At 43.0% G+C, this 14,937-nt stretch overlaps 1 protein-coding gene across 1 annotated transcript in view; it reads left to right on the top strand.

Moving 5' to 3' along the window:
• The window catches only part of vps37d (VPS37D subunit of ESCRT-I), a 51,238-nt gene that overhangs the window by 22,207 nt on the left and 14,094 nt on the right, over window positions 1-14,937 (top strand). Inside the window, exon 3 of the mRNA XM_005458259.4 lies at window positions 5,845-5,927. Within this exon, the coding sequence (XP_005458316.1) occupies window positions 5,845-5,927 (83 nt within the window). The remainder of the gene's footprint in view (window positions 1-5,844; window positions 5,928-14,937) is intronic.

Below are 14,937 nucleotides of genomic sequence, written 5' to 3'. Positions count from 1 at the left end.
AACCATAAAATAATGGCCACAAATTATAATTTTTAAAACATTTAGTGCTTATTAAACCTTCAGACATATTAAAAAAGGAAATTAAATTAAATTTGCAGATATTGGCTGAAGTATAAAAGGTAAAGGCAGCTTCACGTTTCCAGAGACGGTGACTGTTTCAGTAGAGCGCGGCCGCAGTGTTGAAGTAAAGAAATCAAAACACAGACTGATAAAAATGAGGGTTGATCAAAGGGACCGCGAATAACTTCAAGGAGATCATTTAAAGTCTTTCGAGTCTTTTACTTCCTGCTTTTGTTTGCTCCCTCCTTTGATTGTCTGCCTCGCCCTCATAACTCACCTGTGTTTGAGTATTTCCACCTCCGCTTCCTTCCTGTGGATCAGCCCCTCCTGCCTCAGGCTTCTTGTGCCAAAACAAACAAGACGGCTTCTTTCGGACTAAAGTCCAGCAATAAGACAGACGAGGATTATTTTGAACTCTGAATCAAGATCTAGTAGAATCCAAAAATTAACATATGGAGAAAAGCAGGTTCACTTTACACAGGATTAAGAGTTACTATAGCAGAGCAGTCACAGCAAATACACACTGATGTATTCACATGGTTACATACAGCGTCTGTACTGAGGTGAATCCATGCCAGGCGATGCAAATGGATACAAATTTGCAATCTGCATTTGCTTCATGCCGGGTCTTAGAAGCCCATCAGCTTGGATTTTACCATAGATTCCTCACTTAAGGACAGCCTTAGTGTTTATGGGCAGCTGGATGCGAATGATTCAACTCCACTTTTTTATAGAAACAGTAAAAAACAGTTAGGGCTTGGAGAAAAGGAGAGCGACATCGTGGGAGTTCTTGGTAACTTCTCAAAAAATGTTATGGTAACTTGAATTCAGCCTTCAGTTGTTGTACTCTAAATGCTCATCATGTGGTGTTATGAGTGAAGAGTAGAAGCTAAAACGACATCATTTTTGAGTTAAACATACTGCTCCTTTTTTCTTTTTAGCTTTGGGAAGAAGGAGTTCACTTCTGTGCTTCCCTCTATTAACCAGCTTGACCTCTAGGGCTCTTATATGTTAAATTGCTTTCAGGTTTGTGAGTGTGAGTGGGAGTAAAATGATTTTTACTTTCAGCCTACACTCCTAAACGTCCCTTTCAGCAGTTTGATTCATCTCAGACGAAGCAGCATCCACAGATGACACTGAAATTCCTGCAAAGTGGCGTTTCATAATTGAGCTGTGCACTGACAGAGGTATGATTCGTATCTCTGCCTTATCGCCATTTTAGCTGGAAGAAATTTGGAGACATCTACTAACAGATGGCATGATGTCGATTTCGGAGGGGCTTAATTTTACTGAAAATTGTTTGCGGCATCACACGAGATGAATCGTAGATAGACTGATTCTGTTTGCTTTTAGTGTGAAGCGTCCACAGGAGGGCAAAAAAAGGGAGGCTTGGGAAACAGTCGCAGTGCGACTGCTTCGGCGCCTCATTGTCTCATATCAGCTCCCAGGCAGGACGTGCGACTCCATCGCCGATACCATTTGCTCGTTAGTACAGCTGACAGCAGCCTCCAGGTCCACTCCCCCCCCATCAGCTCCTGAATGTAGGCCACATACAGCTGCTCTAAGAGCATTTGTTTGCTTGGCTGTCACCTCTTGTTACACCCACATCTCCCAGCATCTGCAGCGTGGGGTCAGCAGCAAGGCCATGCCTGCTTTTCACTACACCGGAGCGGATGTTTGCGAGTACTAGAACGTAGCGTGGCGTGATAGATTATTAATGCGGAGGTGACGGTGGTATCCGTCTGTTAAGCGATGGAGTAAAAACCCCGTTTTCAGGTCCAAGTATCTCCGCTGATGTTCAAACAGTTTAAGACTCAAGCATACTTCATGAGTAGGACATCTTCAGCCTAAAAAGAAAATAGTCGCTCTCGGGCCGACTAGGTTTAGAATCTGGACCTTTTCACTGTGAATAATCCAAACTCATGCTGAAAAACAGTTACTAACCTCGTTGTCGATGGGCTCAGACGTCCTCTTGGCCTGAAGTCTTCCTGCCATATGATGTCATCTCTCTGTGACCATTTCTAACCCTCAGAAGTGCCTCGCCATGCGTTTGCTTTTGGAAACTCAAGGAGTGTTTAGACCTGGAATCAGCTAATTATGCCAGCTTAGCTCTGATGAAGCTTTTCGTCTCAGAATCCCAGTAACGATGATTATCGCGTTTAAAGATTGCGTGACTGACTTCACTGCTTTGGTGCTGACATTCAGTAAGAGCAAGCGAGGGGGAAGCGACTGCCTTGAACACATTGTCTACCCCCCAATACAACTAGATGGGGGGTAGGATTTTCCCGAGGGGCTCAGAGTTATTAGAGTCGTTACTGTGACCTTTATTTGCCCCTTGGTCTCGACTGAACCCGGTCTGACTTGTGTGGGGGGGATTAGCGTGGCTGTCATATCGTCTCTCGGAGGGACAGGACACACTTTGCAGTCAGCTGGGTCAGTTTGTGTTCGCAGTGACGACCGACCGTGATCCCCAGGAGGTGAACACATGCTGCGAGAGTGCGAGAGAGCGGCACTACATGCATATTTATGTTTGCACGCTGCACCCGTTTGTGATGATGGCCGGCAGTTGGGTGTACCATTAGGGATACTTTCTCTTTTTTTTAATCAAATTATATCAAATCAAAACTCAAATGGAAACCTCTAATTTGAGAGGTTTTTAGACATTTTTGTCTTTATTACTAAAAGCATCTTCAAATAAAACGAGGAGTTTGTCTGTGGGATGCGATCTGAACCTCATTTTGTTTTCATTTGGGCAAATTGGCATCGTCAGAAGTGCGGCAGATTAGCTGTTTGCAGTCCTTGTTTACACTAGGCTCATAGACGTGCAGACGGCTTTGATGCCAAAGAGAAATGATTATTCTGAGGCAAGTGCTACGGTTATGAGCCTCTCGTTTTTCTTCTTTGATTTCCAGGCAGATTTAAGGAGTTTTATTCACAATCGGCTTCAAAGATAATGACATCCTCTGGCAAGTGAGAGTCGCGCCGAATCTAAAAATAAGTGTATCAGTTCTGTGTGTTCAGTTTTGACTGCGAGGAGTGTCGTTTTATGCAGATTTTGGCAGCTACACTCCCAAATTCCTGAATTACCTCCGTCTGTGTCACAACCCCTGCTGTTCAGAGGCAGGGGGAAATCATTTGGCAAAAACTACAATCAGTAACCAGTAGCTGGGTTTAACGCGTCTGCATGCACATTTCCTTTTAACCTCTGAGTAACTTTAGCTCATAAGTGTCCATCATAGAAGGAAAATGTGAGCTTTGCCAGCCAAAAGTTGGAGACTGGAGGAAATAAGATTTTATGGACAACGCTGTGCAGGATATGTTGTAGTTTTTGGAACCTCAAGGCAAACAAACCACCCAACTGTGTAGCCCTTCAATAATACAAGAGACATTAAAAGAGAGAGACGGGGCACTGAGAGATTTATGAGTAGGTTCTTTTTGTTGTTAACCAAGAAAAAAGACTTGAATGTTTTGGTCAACAATGACAGTAGTACAGTCATAAATATTATAAATTAGTAGGATGTACGCCCACATTCAAATCTATACACCACTTAAGTACAGGCAATAAAAATGAAATACAGCAACTATCAAAATGAACTTCAGTGTCGATTAAAAATGAATAACTTGGTAAGCGTGGTTTTATTCCAGAAACAAAGGTGATACTATTCATGCAAAACATTAAAAGCCTGGAGTAACTACAGTCAGTTAAGTCAGTTAAAATCACCTTAAATTGATTGAGATCAGTTCCTTCAGTTTTATTTCATTCTGCAGCTGATTTCAGGAGATGAGAGCTGCACTTTGAACGCCGTTTTTCCATATTTAGTGTCAACCTTTGGGACAGAGAGAAGAAATGAGTGTAGGAGTCTTTGGGGGAGTTCAGCAAAGCAATAGATGCTGCTTTATGAACACCAAACTGAGAAACGTTTAAGGTGATTGTGATGATGTACTGATTCTCTGGTTTCCTGTCTGTAATGTGAATAAGCATGGCATTTGTTCAAGTCATAAACAGCGCTTTAAAGCTGCATTTTTATTTATTTATTTTTTTTTTAAATGGCCACCAAGGGAACCAGTCATCTGGATGGAAAAAGACTGCTGTCAGAGGGAAAAGCTTTCTTGACGAGTTTCTTAGTCTTTAATCAGAAAGGAAGAATCCTGGGGGCGTGCTGGTTGGCAAATAGCTTGTTGGTCACAAGATGTTTGCCCATTAGTTGGGTTGCTTTACAGTCAGAGCCACCTCTGGCTTAACGTGAGGTGAAAACACCAAAATGGCAATGCAGAAAAAGCGCCGCAGGACTTCACTGAGTGACTGACATCCTTCCTTTATTCTGTCAGTGGTTCAGGATGGATATCAGCTGAACAAGCATAAGAACAGAATCATCATTTATCCTGTTTTTTAATCACTTTGTTGAACTTTATAACTTTGTGCACATGAAAAACAAATAACAAAAAAAAAAAAAAAAAAAAACTGGTAATGCCAACCAAACATAACAGTTGTACATTTGGTCTTGAATATATGCAGACTACTGGCTCCAGTTTAACCATCATGCTGGTCTTTGGAAGTCAGCGGCGACGTCACCACAGCTGTGTACCATTTATACCAGCGCTGAGTGCATGGATTAGGAATTATGGAGTTTTCAAACTGTTGCAACGTTTCCTGCTGTATAATCTTAAAATCTAAATTGTGTGAGCTTCTGTGCTGATAGATTAATTAAAATGGCAGCAAAAACTGAACCAATCGTACCTTTGTATATTCAGCAGCACAATGTGCCAGGTTACAAAAATCTAAGAGGTCGACAAACAGCTGGAACAATACCAAACTGATGGCTAGTGCCAGCAGAGGTGACCCTAACCCGTACAGAAGAGCAGCGAGCATAATGAATCCCCGTGAGGAGCAACTTGTCTCTCTTTGCTCTCTGTCCGAAAAAGGAAGCAGACGTCATCCTTCCACCCACCAGTCTGGTGTTCGTGATAGTTTCACTCGCATGACTGTTGCGCAGTGCTGCTGTGTCATCAAAGCACTGTCTTTAAGCCTAACAACCTGTCTGATCATCTGACTTTGTCATTGTTGAGATTTTTCCAGATGTCAAACTATTAAATTTGAGTGTTGTTATTAGATTTTTAACATTAAAGAAGTGTTGAGCATTCATCAGCGTCTGACAGTTTGCTGACACATTAAAATGTCAAAACATAATGTTGTCAGCCATCACGTTGCCGCTTGCTCGCGTAGATGCGATGCTGATGTGAGCCGGTTTAAATCCTTTGGCATTTGCATTTATTTTGATGCAGTTCTTACGATTCTGTGAGCTGCTGTCTTCGTCTTTTTATTTAAGACTTTCCTGCATTTGTTTTTATCATATTGACAGAGACTTAAATCATTTATGTACTTGTCAATATGATAAAAATGCAGGTATTTTTGCCTGTCTGCGAGCACAAGTGTGCTCTCATTGTGATGTTAACTAAGAAAATGCAAATGAGAAAATGAGAGAATGGCAAGAATGAGCCCCCGGATCAGCCCAGCCTTGTGGTCAAACCAAACTGCAACCGGTTTCCCAAAATAGCTCAAAGTAGAATATTTACAGCCTCTGTTTCCCCTTTTTACTAGCCAGAAAACGTCCACCCCATCACCAGCGTCTCCTCGTCAGCACATACCCTAAAGGCTCTTTGTGATTTGGAAAATAATTTTCTCTGCTGTGGTTTCTTGGTTTCTGGATTTTTTTTTTTTCTTCTTTTCCAGCTCCCTTAAAAGTAATCTTCATGCATCAGTGTTGTTTCTCTTTGTCGTTGCAGAGGCTCATGTGCAGAAGCACAGCCTGCAGACGGCGCAGAACCTCCTGCAGGAAGAGGTGGCACGTGCAGAGGAGCATTCAGAGGTAAAAACACACAGACGCGCAAAAGCTGTGAAAACTGAGCTGGTTTCTCTTGTTCTTGCAGAGAATCAAACAGTCTTTCATCACGTTGGCAGCACTCTTGCGGCTGCTTCTCAAAAGCCTTTAGTCTAGCTGACAGCCCACCCTCTTCTGCACAGTCTGATCTCGAAAGCCACGAGGCATGCTGTACATACAGTGAGCTCTACCCACTTCACCAAAGCAGCGATGCCCCCACATACACGTGTTTAGTCAGCACTGCATTCAAACTGCTGCCTCTCTATTAATTGCCATTTTTCTGCAATAAATACAAAGTGTCCTTGCACCATTGAATTCTGAAGACGGGGCTCAAATCCATTTAACTGCTGGCAGAAAGAAGGGAAGAAGCACCGTGTCCTAGATGAGAAAAGAAACACAATTTAGCTCAACATAGATAAATGTGAAGATTAATGTGAGGCTTCAGAAAGCGATTAAGGAAAGACAGAATATGTTTTCATCTTTCCAGACTTATCTCCTGACCCTCTTGTTTATCCTAACCTGACTGTCATTGAAAACACTAATGACCAGAATATGCAGTCCATGCTACTGCAAAACAGGCGTTGTCTCGATCCCTTTCTGGAGATTTGCAGAGACTTTTTTTAAGTTAAGGATTAAGAAAACAGAGAGCAGACATGTCTGCAGGAGACGTACAGGTCTGTCTCACCTCAGTCCATCACAAATATACACCTAAACCTATCATGTCTGATCACTGGCCACTTTATTGGGTACACCTTAGCATCTTTTCAGATAGCACCTCCTCTCCTCAGCTCGGCTCAACTTTGTTTTTATGGTCTTTCCATCAGGTATCAGACAAACTCCTCATTTTAGAAACTTGGCAATGAGGGAAATGGCCCACCGCCTCTTAAAAAAAAAAACCCCCAGCAAGAATACAATCACCTCAATGTCCACCCTTGTTGTGTTGTTTGTGTCGCATAAAAATTACATCACAGGACTTTTGGGCCACCCACATTGAGGTGGCACTAAATTGTAATGGAAGTCAACCAAAACTCAAACACTGCTAGTGGAAAAGAAGCACTTGATAGTAACGTGTTGTCTTCAGAACTGCCTTAATTTAGATTCAACAAGATGCTGGTAACATTTCTCAGACTTTGGTCCACATGGACACGATAGCATCCTACAGATTTGTCATCTGCACATCCATGATGTGAATCTCCTGTTCCCCTACATCCCAGATGTGCTCTATTGAATTGAGGTCTAGTGACTGTGGAGCACATTTGAGTACAGAGAACTAATAGAGATGTTCAAGAAACCAATGTGAGATGATCTGAGCTTTATCACATGGCATGCTATCCTGCTGGAAGCAGCCATCAGAAGATGGGTACACTGTGGTTATAAAAGGTTGGACATGTTCAGCAGCAGTACTCGAGTAGGCTGTGGTGTTTAAACAACTCAACTGATAGAATAGAATAGAATGCCTTTATTGTCACTATACAGTTGTGCAATGACAAACAGAGCATCTCCTACTCAGTGCAAACATGGTGTGGGGGGGGGGTAGAGTTCTTCAGCGCTATATACATATGGGCAGTATTAACATAGGGAAAAGAGATATATATAGATATAGATAGATAGATATCTATCTATATCTATCTATATAGATAGATATATATATCTATATATATATATATATATATATAGCTATATAGAGATAGTTGGGTTACTGCACATAGAATTGGTATTGCACAGTGGTGGTCCATAGAGGAAGTGGGAAGAAGAAGAAAAAAATGGAGGGGGGGGGGACTGTGTTATTGGTGCATGTGTGAGTTCAGGGTGGTTATGGCTTTGGGGAAGAAACTGTTTTTGAGTCTGTGGGTTTTTGTGCTGATGCACCTGTAGCGCTTCCCTGAGGGAAGCAGGCTGAACATGTTGAAACCAGGGTGGGAGCTGTCCTTGATAATGTTTGCTGCTCTGCTGAGGCAGCGGGAGGAATAAATGTCCATCAGGGAGGGGAGAGGGCAGCCGATGATCTTTTGTGCTGTCTTGACCACACTCTGAAGCCTCACTCTATCCGCCTTGGTGCAGCTGCCGTACCATACCGTGATGCACTAGGTTAGCAGGCTCTCAATGGATGAGCGGTAGAAGGTCAGCAGCAGGTTGGAGTTCAGCTTGTACTTCCTGAGGACTCTCAGGAAGTGCAGCCGCTGTTGGGCCTTCTTGACGACCACTGAGATGTTGTCTGTCCAGGAGATGTCAGCAGAGATGAGGACACCAAGGAACCGGAAGGTGTGGACCCTCTCCACACACTCCCCGTTGATGTAAAGGGGGGCTAAGTCAGTGCTGTATCTCCTGAAGTCAACTGAAGGGCAGAAAGTGTACCAATGAAATATCCCCAGTGTTCTGTCTCCTCCAGTTCTAGTGAGCCTGTGTGAACTGTAGCATCAGTTTTCTGTTCTTCACTGACAGCAGTGGCACTCGTGTGGTCTTCTGCTGCTGTAACCCATCTGCAAGTTTTGACATGTTGTGCGTTCGGAGATGCAGTTACTCAAGTGTTTATGAGTTCATTCTGCCTTTCTCTATACAGAAAGTCCCAGTAAATTAGCCAATCACCAATAACGTCTTGATGCATTCTCAATCATCCAGGAAAGTAAATCTCCAAAAGTTGAATCTGTTCATCTGGACGTAGCGTTTTGTGGGAGAAACGTTTCGTCACTCATCCAAGTGACTTCTTCAGTCTCAGCTGACTGCAGGTTTCCCCAAACCTTATAAACAGTACATTTGCATAATGACTGAAACCAGCCCACTGAAGGAACAATGGGCTGGGAGGTCAGTTCCTTAATCATAATTATGCAAATTCCCATGACCATTGATCAACAATCACTGACCAAAACCCACTGATCAAAGAACACTGATCAATGGCCATGAGTACCATTCACAGAGAGTTGGGGAACGGCTGCAATCACAGCATTGTAAGATGGTGACAGATGTACCCTTAGGCCCCCTCCTCGATTCAGAGATGGTCTTTCCCTTTTCACGTAAATGGCCTCCTTGACTCCGCGCTCAAACCAGCGTTCCTCCCTGTCCAGGATGTGTACATCCTCATCATTGAAAGAGTGTCCACTGACCTGTAGGTGTAAATAAACTGCAGAGTCCTGGGCTGATGAGGTAGCTCTTCTGTGTTGTGCCATCCGCTTCACTAGAGGTTGTTTGGTTTCCCCGATGTATAAATCCTGGCAATCCTCCTGGCACTTAACAGCGTACACTATGTTGCTCTGTTTGTGTCGGGGGACCCGATCCTTGGGGTGGACCAGTTTTTGGCGCAGCGTGTTTTGGGGTTTAAAAGCCACAGAGACCCGGTGTTTAGAAAAAATGCGCCTCAACTGTCCCGATACTCCTGACACATATGGGATCACTACAGGTTTTCGCTTGGGCAGCGGTTGTCCTTCTCTCCTGGATCGGCTGGAGCTTTCTTTAGGTGTCTTTCCAGCTTTGACAAAAGTCCAGCTGGGATAACCACATTTACTCAGGGCCTTCTCAGGGCCAATAACCTTTCTGATGTTCAATTTAAACTTCAGCAGGTTGCCATGTTATTGGCTGATTAGATATTTGCATGAGCAATGAAGAGACATACCTAATGAAGTGACCAGTGAGTGTAAGTCTGTTCCAAACATAAGGGATCAATCTCCTTAATTGCTAATAAACAGTTTCAGCCCCCAAAAAGTTGATGCTCATTCCTACTTAATTCCTTACTCTGCGTGGCCAAAGCCTTCCTGTGACTCACTAAAATGTAAATAGTTTCCAAATAACTCTAAATTCACTCTGTGTTGGTGGGGTGATCCCAAACAGCTGCCTGTTGACTTTAAAAGGAGAATTGCGCTGTCTTGTAAATTAAACTTGATAAAAATTTGTAAGTAAAAACTTAAGTTTAAAAGATTTGCCACACCCAAACAAACCACACACGCCTGCATGAGCAGCAGAAATGAGACTGACAACAATGTTTTTGGACAGTCTGGACACAGCAGCTCAGGACACTCCACAGCCACAACTGTTTGTAATTGATTGTCCACTAGAATATAATTTAGCCGGTGCCTTTGATTTGTTCTGCAGGAATAAACCAGGCTGTGAATGGATGATCGAGATGAGCTCATCACTGTAGTAAATAATACCTGCATGTAGGCCCGTACTGTGTAATTCCCATCATCCACTGGCATGACAAATATCCACAGCCCAGTGAGCACGTTCAGCTCATCCCATCTTCATGACTGTCCAATTTAAGATGATTACTAAGCAGGGGACAGTGCCGTGCATGTGCTGGGTAGATTTTTGGAGTCGTACTTCTCTCGCCTGCCTGGCCGGCTCATCGTGGATTACTGGAGGATTTTTCACAGGCAGTGTTTATCAACAGCACATCGGTCATTTTTAAAGCCCAACTGGAATTAAACTGACAGGCTTTTTCTGCTTTACGCACACAATTCAAATGGGGAAGAAATAGCTGGACAGTCAGCAGAGAGTTCATGTAGAGGGAGAGGAAAAGAGAGCTAAAGCGGCTCATTTCGGATTGAGGATATAGCTTGAATACGCAGAATAATATAGTAAGGTAAAGGGTGAGGAGCTGCATCAAAGTATAGTATAAGGTAAATAAAGATTAGTTTGAGCTATGAGTTACCAGCTGCACTGGTATACCAGTGATAGTCTCATGCATTATAGCAATTTATTCTAATACAGTAATACATCATATAACCAGCCATCCGTGCATTTTCTGATTCATATCTGGGTCTGGGCTGTGTGGGCAGCAGTCCCAGCAGAAATGCCCAGACCTCCTCCTCCAGCACTTCGGAGGTATTCCCAAACCAGCCAAGAGACATAATCTCTCCAGTTTATCCTGGGTTTACCCCGGGGTTTCCTCTTGGTACGACATGCCCAAAACACGTCAGCTGGCTCCTGTCAGTGTGGAAGGCTTTTCAACCACTTCATATGCACTGCTCACAGAGGAACACTCTTTAATCAGAGTATAGCATCAGTTTCCATTTCCATCAAACAATATGGCACCCTTTCCTTCCTAATACATTATCCAGTGCATATCAGTATAGATATCAGCATGATTATTATTTTTTTAATTGCGATGTAATGTTTTCAAAGTGTTCCTTAATTTTTTTTAACAATGTATTTGGATTCTCATCAACAGAGTCAAACTGATAAAAACTGTTTTCTTGGTCTTCTGGTTGCTGTTTAGTTGAAGGCTTGTTTTTCCTTTCCCCTTCACTTTGTGTGAAATTAATGACCAAATCTTTGATTATATGTCTGGTATTGGTCTTTTCTTTTAAAGATCTTACTTTACTTGTAGTGCCTAAACATTTCCACAATCCTGTATAAACTAGGAGTGCTTTGAGTATCCAAAGTGTGTTCTGTGTAAACATAAAACCCTTATAAGTAGACTGGTGGAAGGCTTTTGCTGGAATAAAGCATCAGCAGCGATCTTTTGACATTTATCTTTGTCATGGCGGTGTGCGGCACATACACAACGTGCCACGGTAACACAGCGGTCCTGTTTAAATCCTGCACGCTCCTCTGGCCTCAATCAGGACTCTGAGGGAGTCTCATCCCCATCTTCAAACCCACACTTTTGCACCCGGCTCGGATTGATCCGCCCAGCACGCCTCCCTCCCCCATCTCGTGTGGCTGCAATCAATACCAGCACAACTCAGTCATTGGATCGGCTGCTCGCTGATTGATTAAGCAACACCCAGCACAAACCAAGCAGCCTCACTGAATGAGAAAACACACCTGAGAGCAGACACATTGGTAAACATCTCGGTCTGCTGCTTTACAAACAGCCTCAGAACAGCTTCAGCTAACGGGATTTTAAATTATTGGGCGACACATAAAAGAATTTATAAAATTTCACTCAGCACCGAATAAAAGCTGTACAGTTTACTGGGCTCGAATCCATACAGATGAAGCTGTTTTATGTCTCCACGGCTATCTGTGTGGATCTCATTTCAGATTAAGCCCTCACAGAGCGATGAGTTCAGTGGGAAGCCATCTTGATTTTCATGGTTGTTCGTCAGGAGAGCTGACATCAGATACAGCTGTTTCCCAACATCATCTCTCAGATTAATTCACACTAGTCTCTCTGTGGCCTTAAAACTTCTCATAGCTTTTTTTTTTTCTTGGCCACCATAACAAACGGATCCCAGCCTGCGAAGACTCTGCACAGCATCATCTTCTTACTTTGTCGCCTTAAGTCAAACATTCTTCCATATTCAGAAGATTCCTCGTCAGGTACCAACATGAAGACGGATATCTGATGAAGGAAACAAAACCCAAACGTGTTTTTGCCTTCCACACTCACATAGATTAAATCACCTGTCAGCCTACGAGCTAACCTTGTTTTACTTGCGTGTACGGCTCTGAGCTGAGGGAACACAGCGCACACTCGTTTGGGATTTTTCTTTCAAGTTGACAACGCTAGTTCCCAGCTCCATTTTCCCAAAGGCCTGCTGGTAAAGTGTAAAAGCTGTCAGACAAAAGCCCAGAGGGAAACATTGGTTGTTGTCATGTTTAGTCTTTGTCATACAGACCAAGGTTATTATTTTTGACTAAAACAAATGAGAAATAGAAATTACCTAAGCAGTATTGTGCTGTTATAAATACTAATACATGATAACAACCAAAAAAATGTGCATTCTATAAGGAGATGTGGCACCAAGGTTAATACATTCAACTAAAACTAAGTGTGGTAAACATTTTAGACAGGAAAAAAGAGATGGCTCGGAGAAAAGTGAGCAAACTTGTAGGATTTGAATTCCAGCTAACCCTTATCATGGGCCCAATGACTATTAGTGGCAAATGTTTATAGGTTTCTTACCACACCATCTGTACTTAAAAAACAAACCATAATTCCTGTCACAGGTACGGATGTTGGATTGAAATTTGTGCCACAAACAAGGGGCACCTTTGTGAATTTAAAGGTGCAAACTACTGGGCTGAGACCATTAAGAATATGTGATTGTCCCTTTCATATAAAACAAACAGCAGCAAGTTAGTCGCACCTGAGAAAAGTAAGAGCAAGAAAGGGAGAAGAGCTGGGTCAGCTGTGTTGGGGGTCCAACAGGTGCTCTAAAGAAAACTAAACATAAAAATGTATACAAGCCATGTCTGCCTTCGCACGTCTATGATGTCGACGACCCTTTGCAGCTACGATGGCTTCAACCCTTCTGGAAAGGTTTTGTGCAAGGTTTAGGAGTGTGTCTGAGAATATTTGTGAGATCAGGCACTGATGTTGGACGAGAAGGCCTGGCTCACAGTCTTCCCTCTAATTCATCCGAGAGGTGTTCTGTTGGGTTGAGGTCAGGACTCTGTGCAGGCCAGTCAAGGTGTTCCACACCAAACTTCCTCAAGCATGTCTTTGTGCATTGCTGCACAGTCGGGTGGGAACAGCAAGCGGCCATCTTCAAACTGTTCCCACAAAGTTGGACGCGTGAGTTCTTTTCATTGGATCTAGGGTTCCAGGCCCAACTCCTGAAACCAGCCGTCAAACCCAGACTCGTCCATCAGACTGCCAGACAGAGAAGTACGATTTGTCATTCCAGAGAACGCGTCTCCGCTGCTCTAGAGTCCAGTTGTCCAGTCCGATGTGCTTTACACCACTGCTTGTGATGCTTTGCATTGCTCTTGGCGATGTAAGGCTTGGAAGCAGCTGCTCGTCCATGGAAACCCATTACATGAATCTCTCTACGTTCTGTTCTTGAGCTAATCTGAAGGCCTCGTGAAGTTTGGAGGTTTGTAGACAACAGCTCTGCACAAAGTTGGCCACCTCTGTGCGCTATGTGCCTGAGCATCCACTGATCCCCGGAATTTTACATGGCCTACCACCTCGTGGCTGAGTGGCTGTCATTCCCAATCGCTTCGACTTTGTTATAAAACCACTAACATGTGACTGTGGAATATTCACTAGAGAATAAATTTTATGACTGGACTTGTCGCACAGGTAGCATCCTATCACGATACCACGCTTGAATTCACTGAGCTCCTGAGAGCGACCCATTCTTTCCTAAATGTTTGTAGAAGCAATCTGTAAGGCTAGGTGACCATGGAAGTAATTCATGTTGTTGGAAATCACCCGGCGTTAGTATTCAACGGTTAAGAAGCTTGGAACACCAGGAAAGATGCCAGGCTTTATTATAGATAAGTATGCAACTCATTCATGATGTTTGACTTGCATGTTAGTCAAAGTCGTGACTCTTCTTCCTGTTTTGACTTTGGTTTCTGGACGTGTGCTGCTCAGTATCAACATTAAACTTAAATGTCACGTATAGTTTGCTCACTCCGGATGAAATTAAAAGCACTCTGCCTGTAGCAGCTGTTGTTTATTGTCAGAAAGGCCAATGTATTCTCGGGGACCGGGGCTCTGTTTGTTTCACGGTGTCCACGCCAGATGGAGAACCTCTCACAAGTCGCAGTGGGGGGAAGACACAGCGGGAGGAAATGTAATAAACCCCAAAATCCACCAGTCACATGACAGTGACTGTTAATGGAGGGTACTCTGCAGGAGTAAACATCCGCTTTAACAGCTGTTTTTGTGATTTAACCCCTCACTGTCACAAATTCATGCGCCTGTGTATCAAACTCTTCTGACCCACTGAGAAAATTACTGTGAAAATAATAAATTATATACAGTGTTTATGACCCATTTTTAACCCTCAAGTGACCAAGCTGCTCTGGCAACTCAAATCACCAACTGGGGGTCAATTATGACCCAGTTATATTTTATACAGGAATATTTCTTTAAACGTTGCCTCCATGCTTCAGTTTTTTCTGCTTTTACATCTTCTATTTCAAATATTTTGTGCAGAAACACTAAAAGTGAATACTTGATGTTGCAGCTCTAGCAGCAAAACATTTTAATACAGTGACTGCAAGTGACAAGTTAGCATAGGTTTTGATTTTATTCTATTTTATGATAATGATTAAAAAAATCCCTTATTGTCTTCACTTTTATCCAGTCAAATAACAATAATAA

Source organism: Oreochromis niloticus, linkage group LG10, assembly GCF_001858045.2.
Source record: "Oreochromis niloticus isolate F11D_XX linkage group LG10, O_niloticus_UMD_NMBU, whole genome shotgun sequence".
NCBI classification, from domain to species: domain Eukaryota; kingdom Metazoa; phylum Chordata; class Actinopteri; order Cichliformes; family Cichlidae; genus Oreochromis; species Oreochromis niloticus.
Note: the sequence above shows the minus strand (reverse complement) of the source record. Positions and strands in the feature narration are given on the sequence as shown.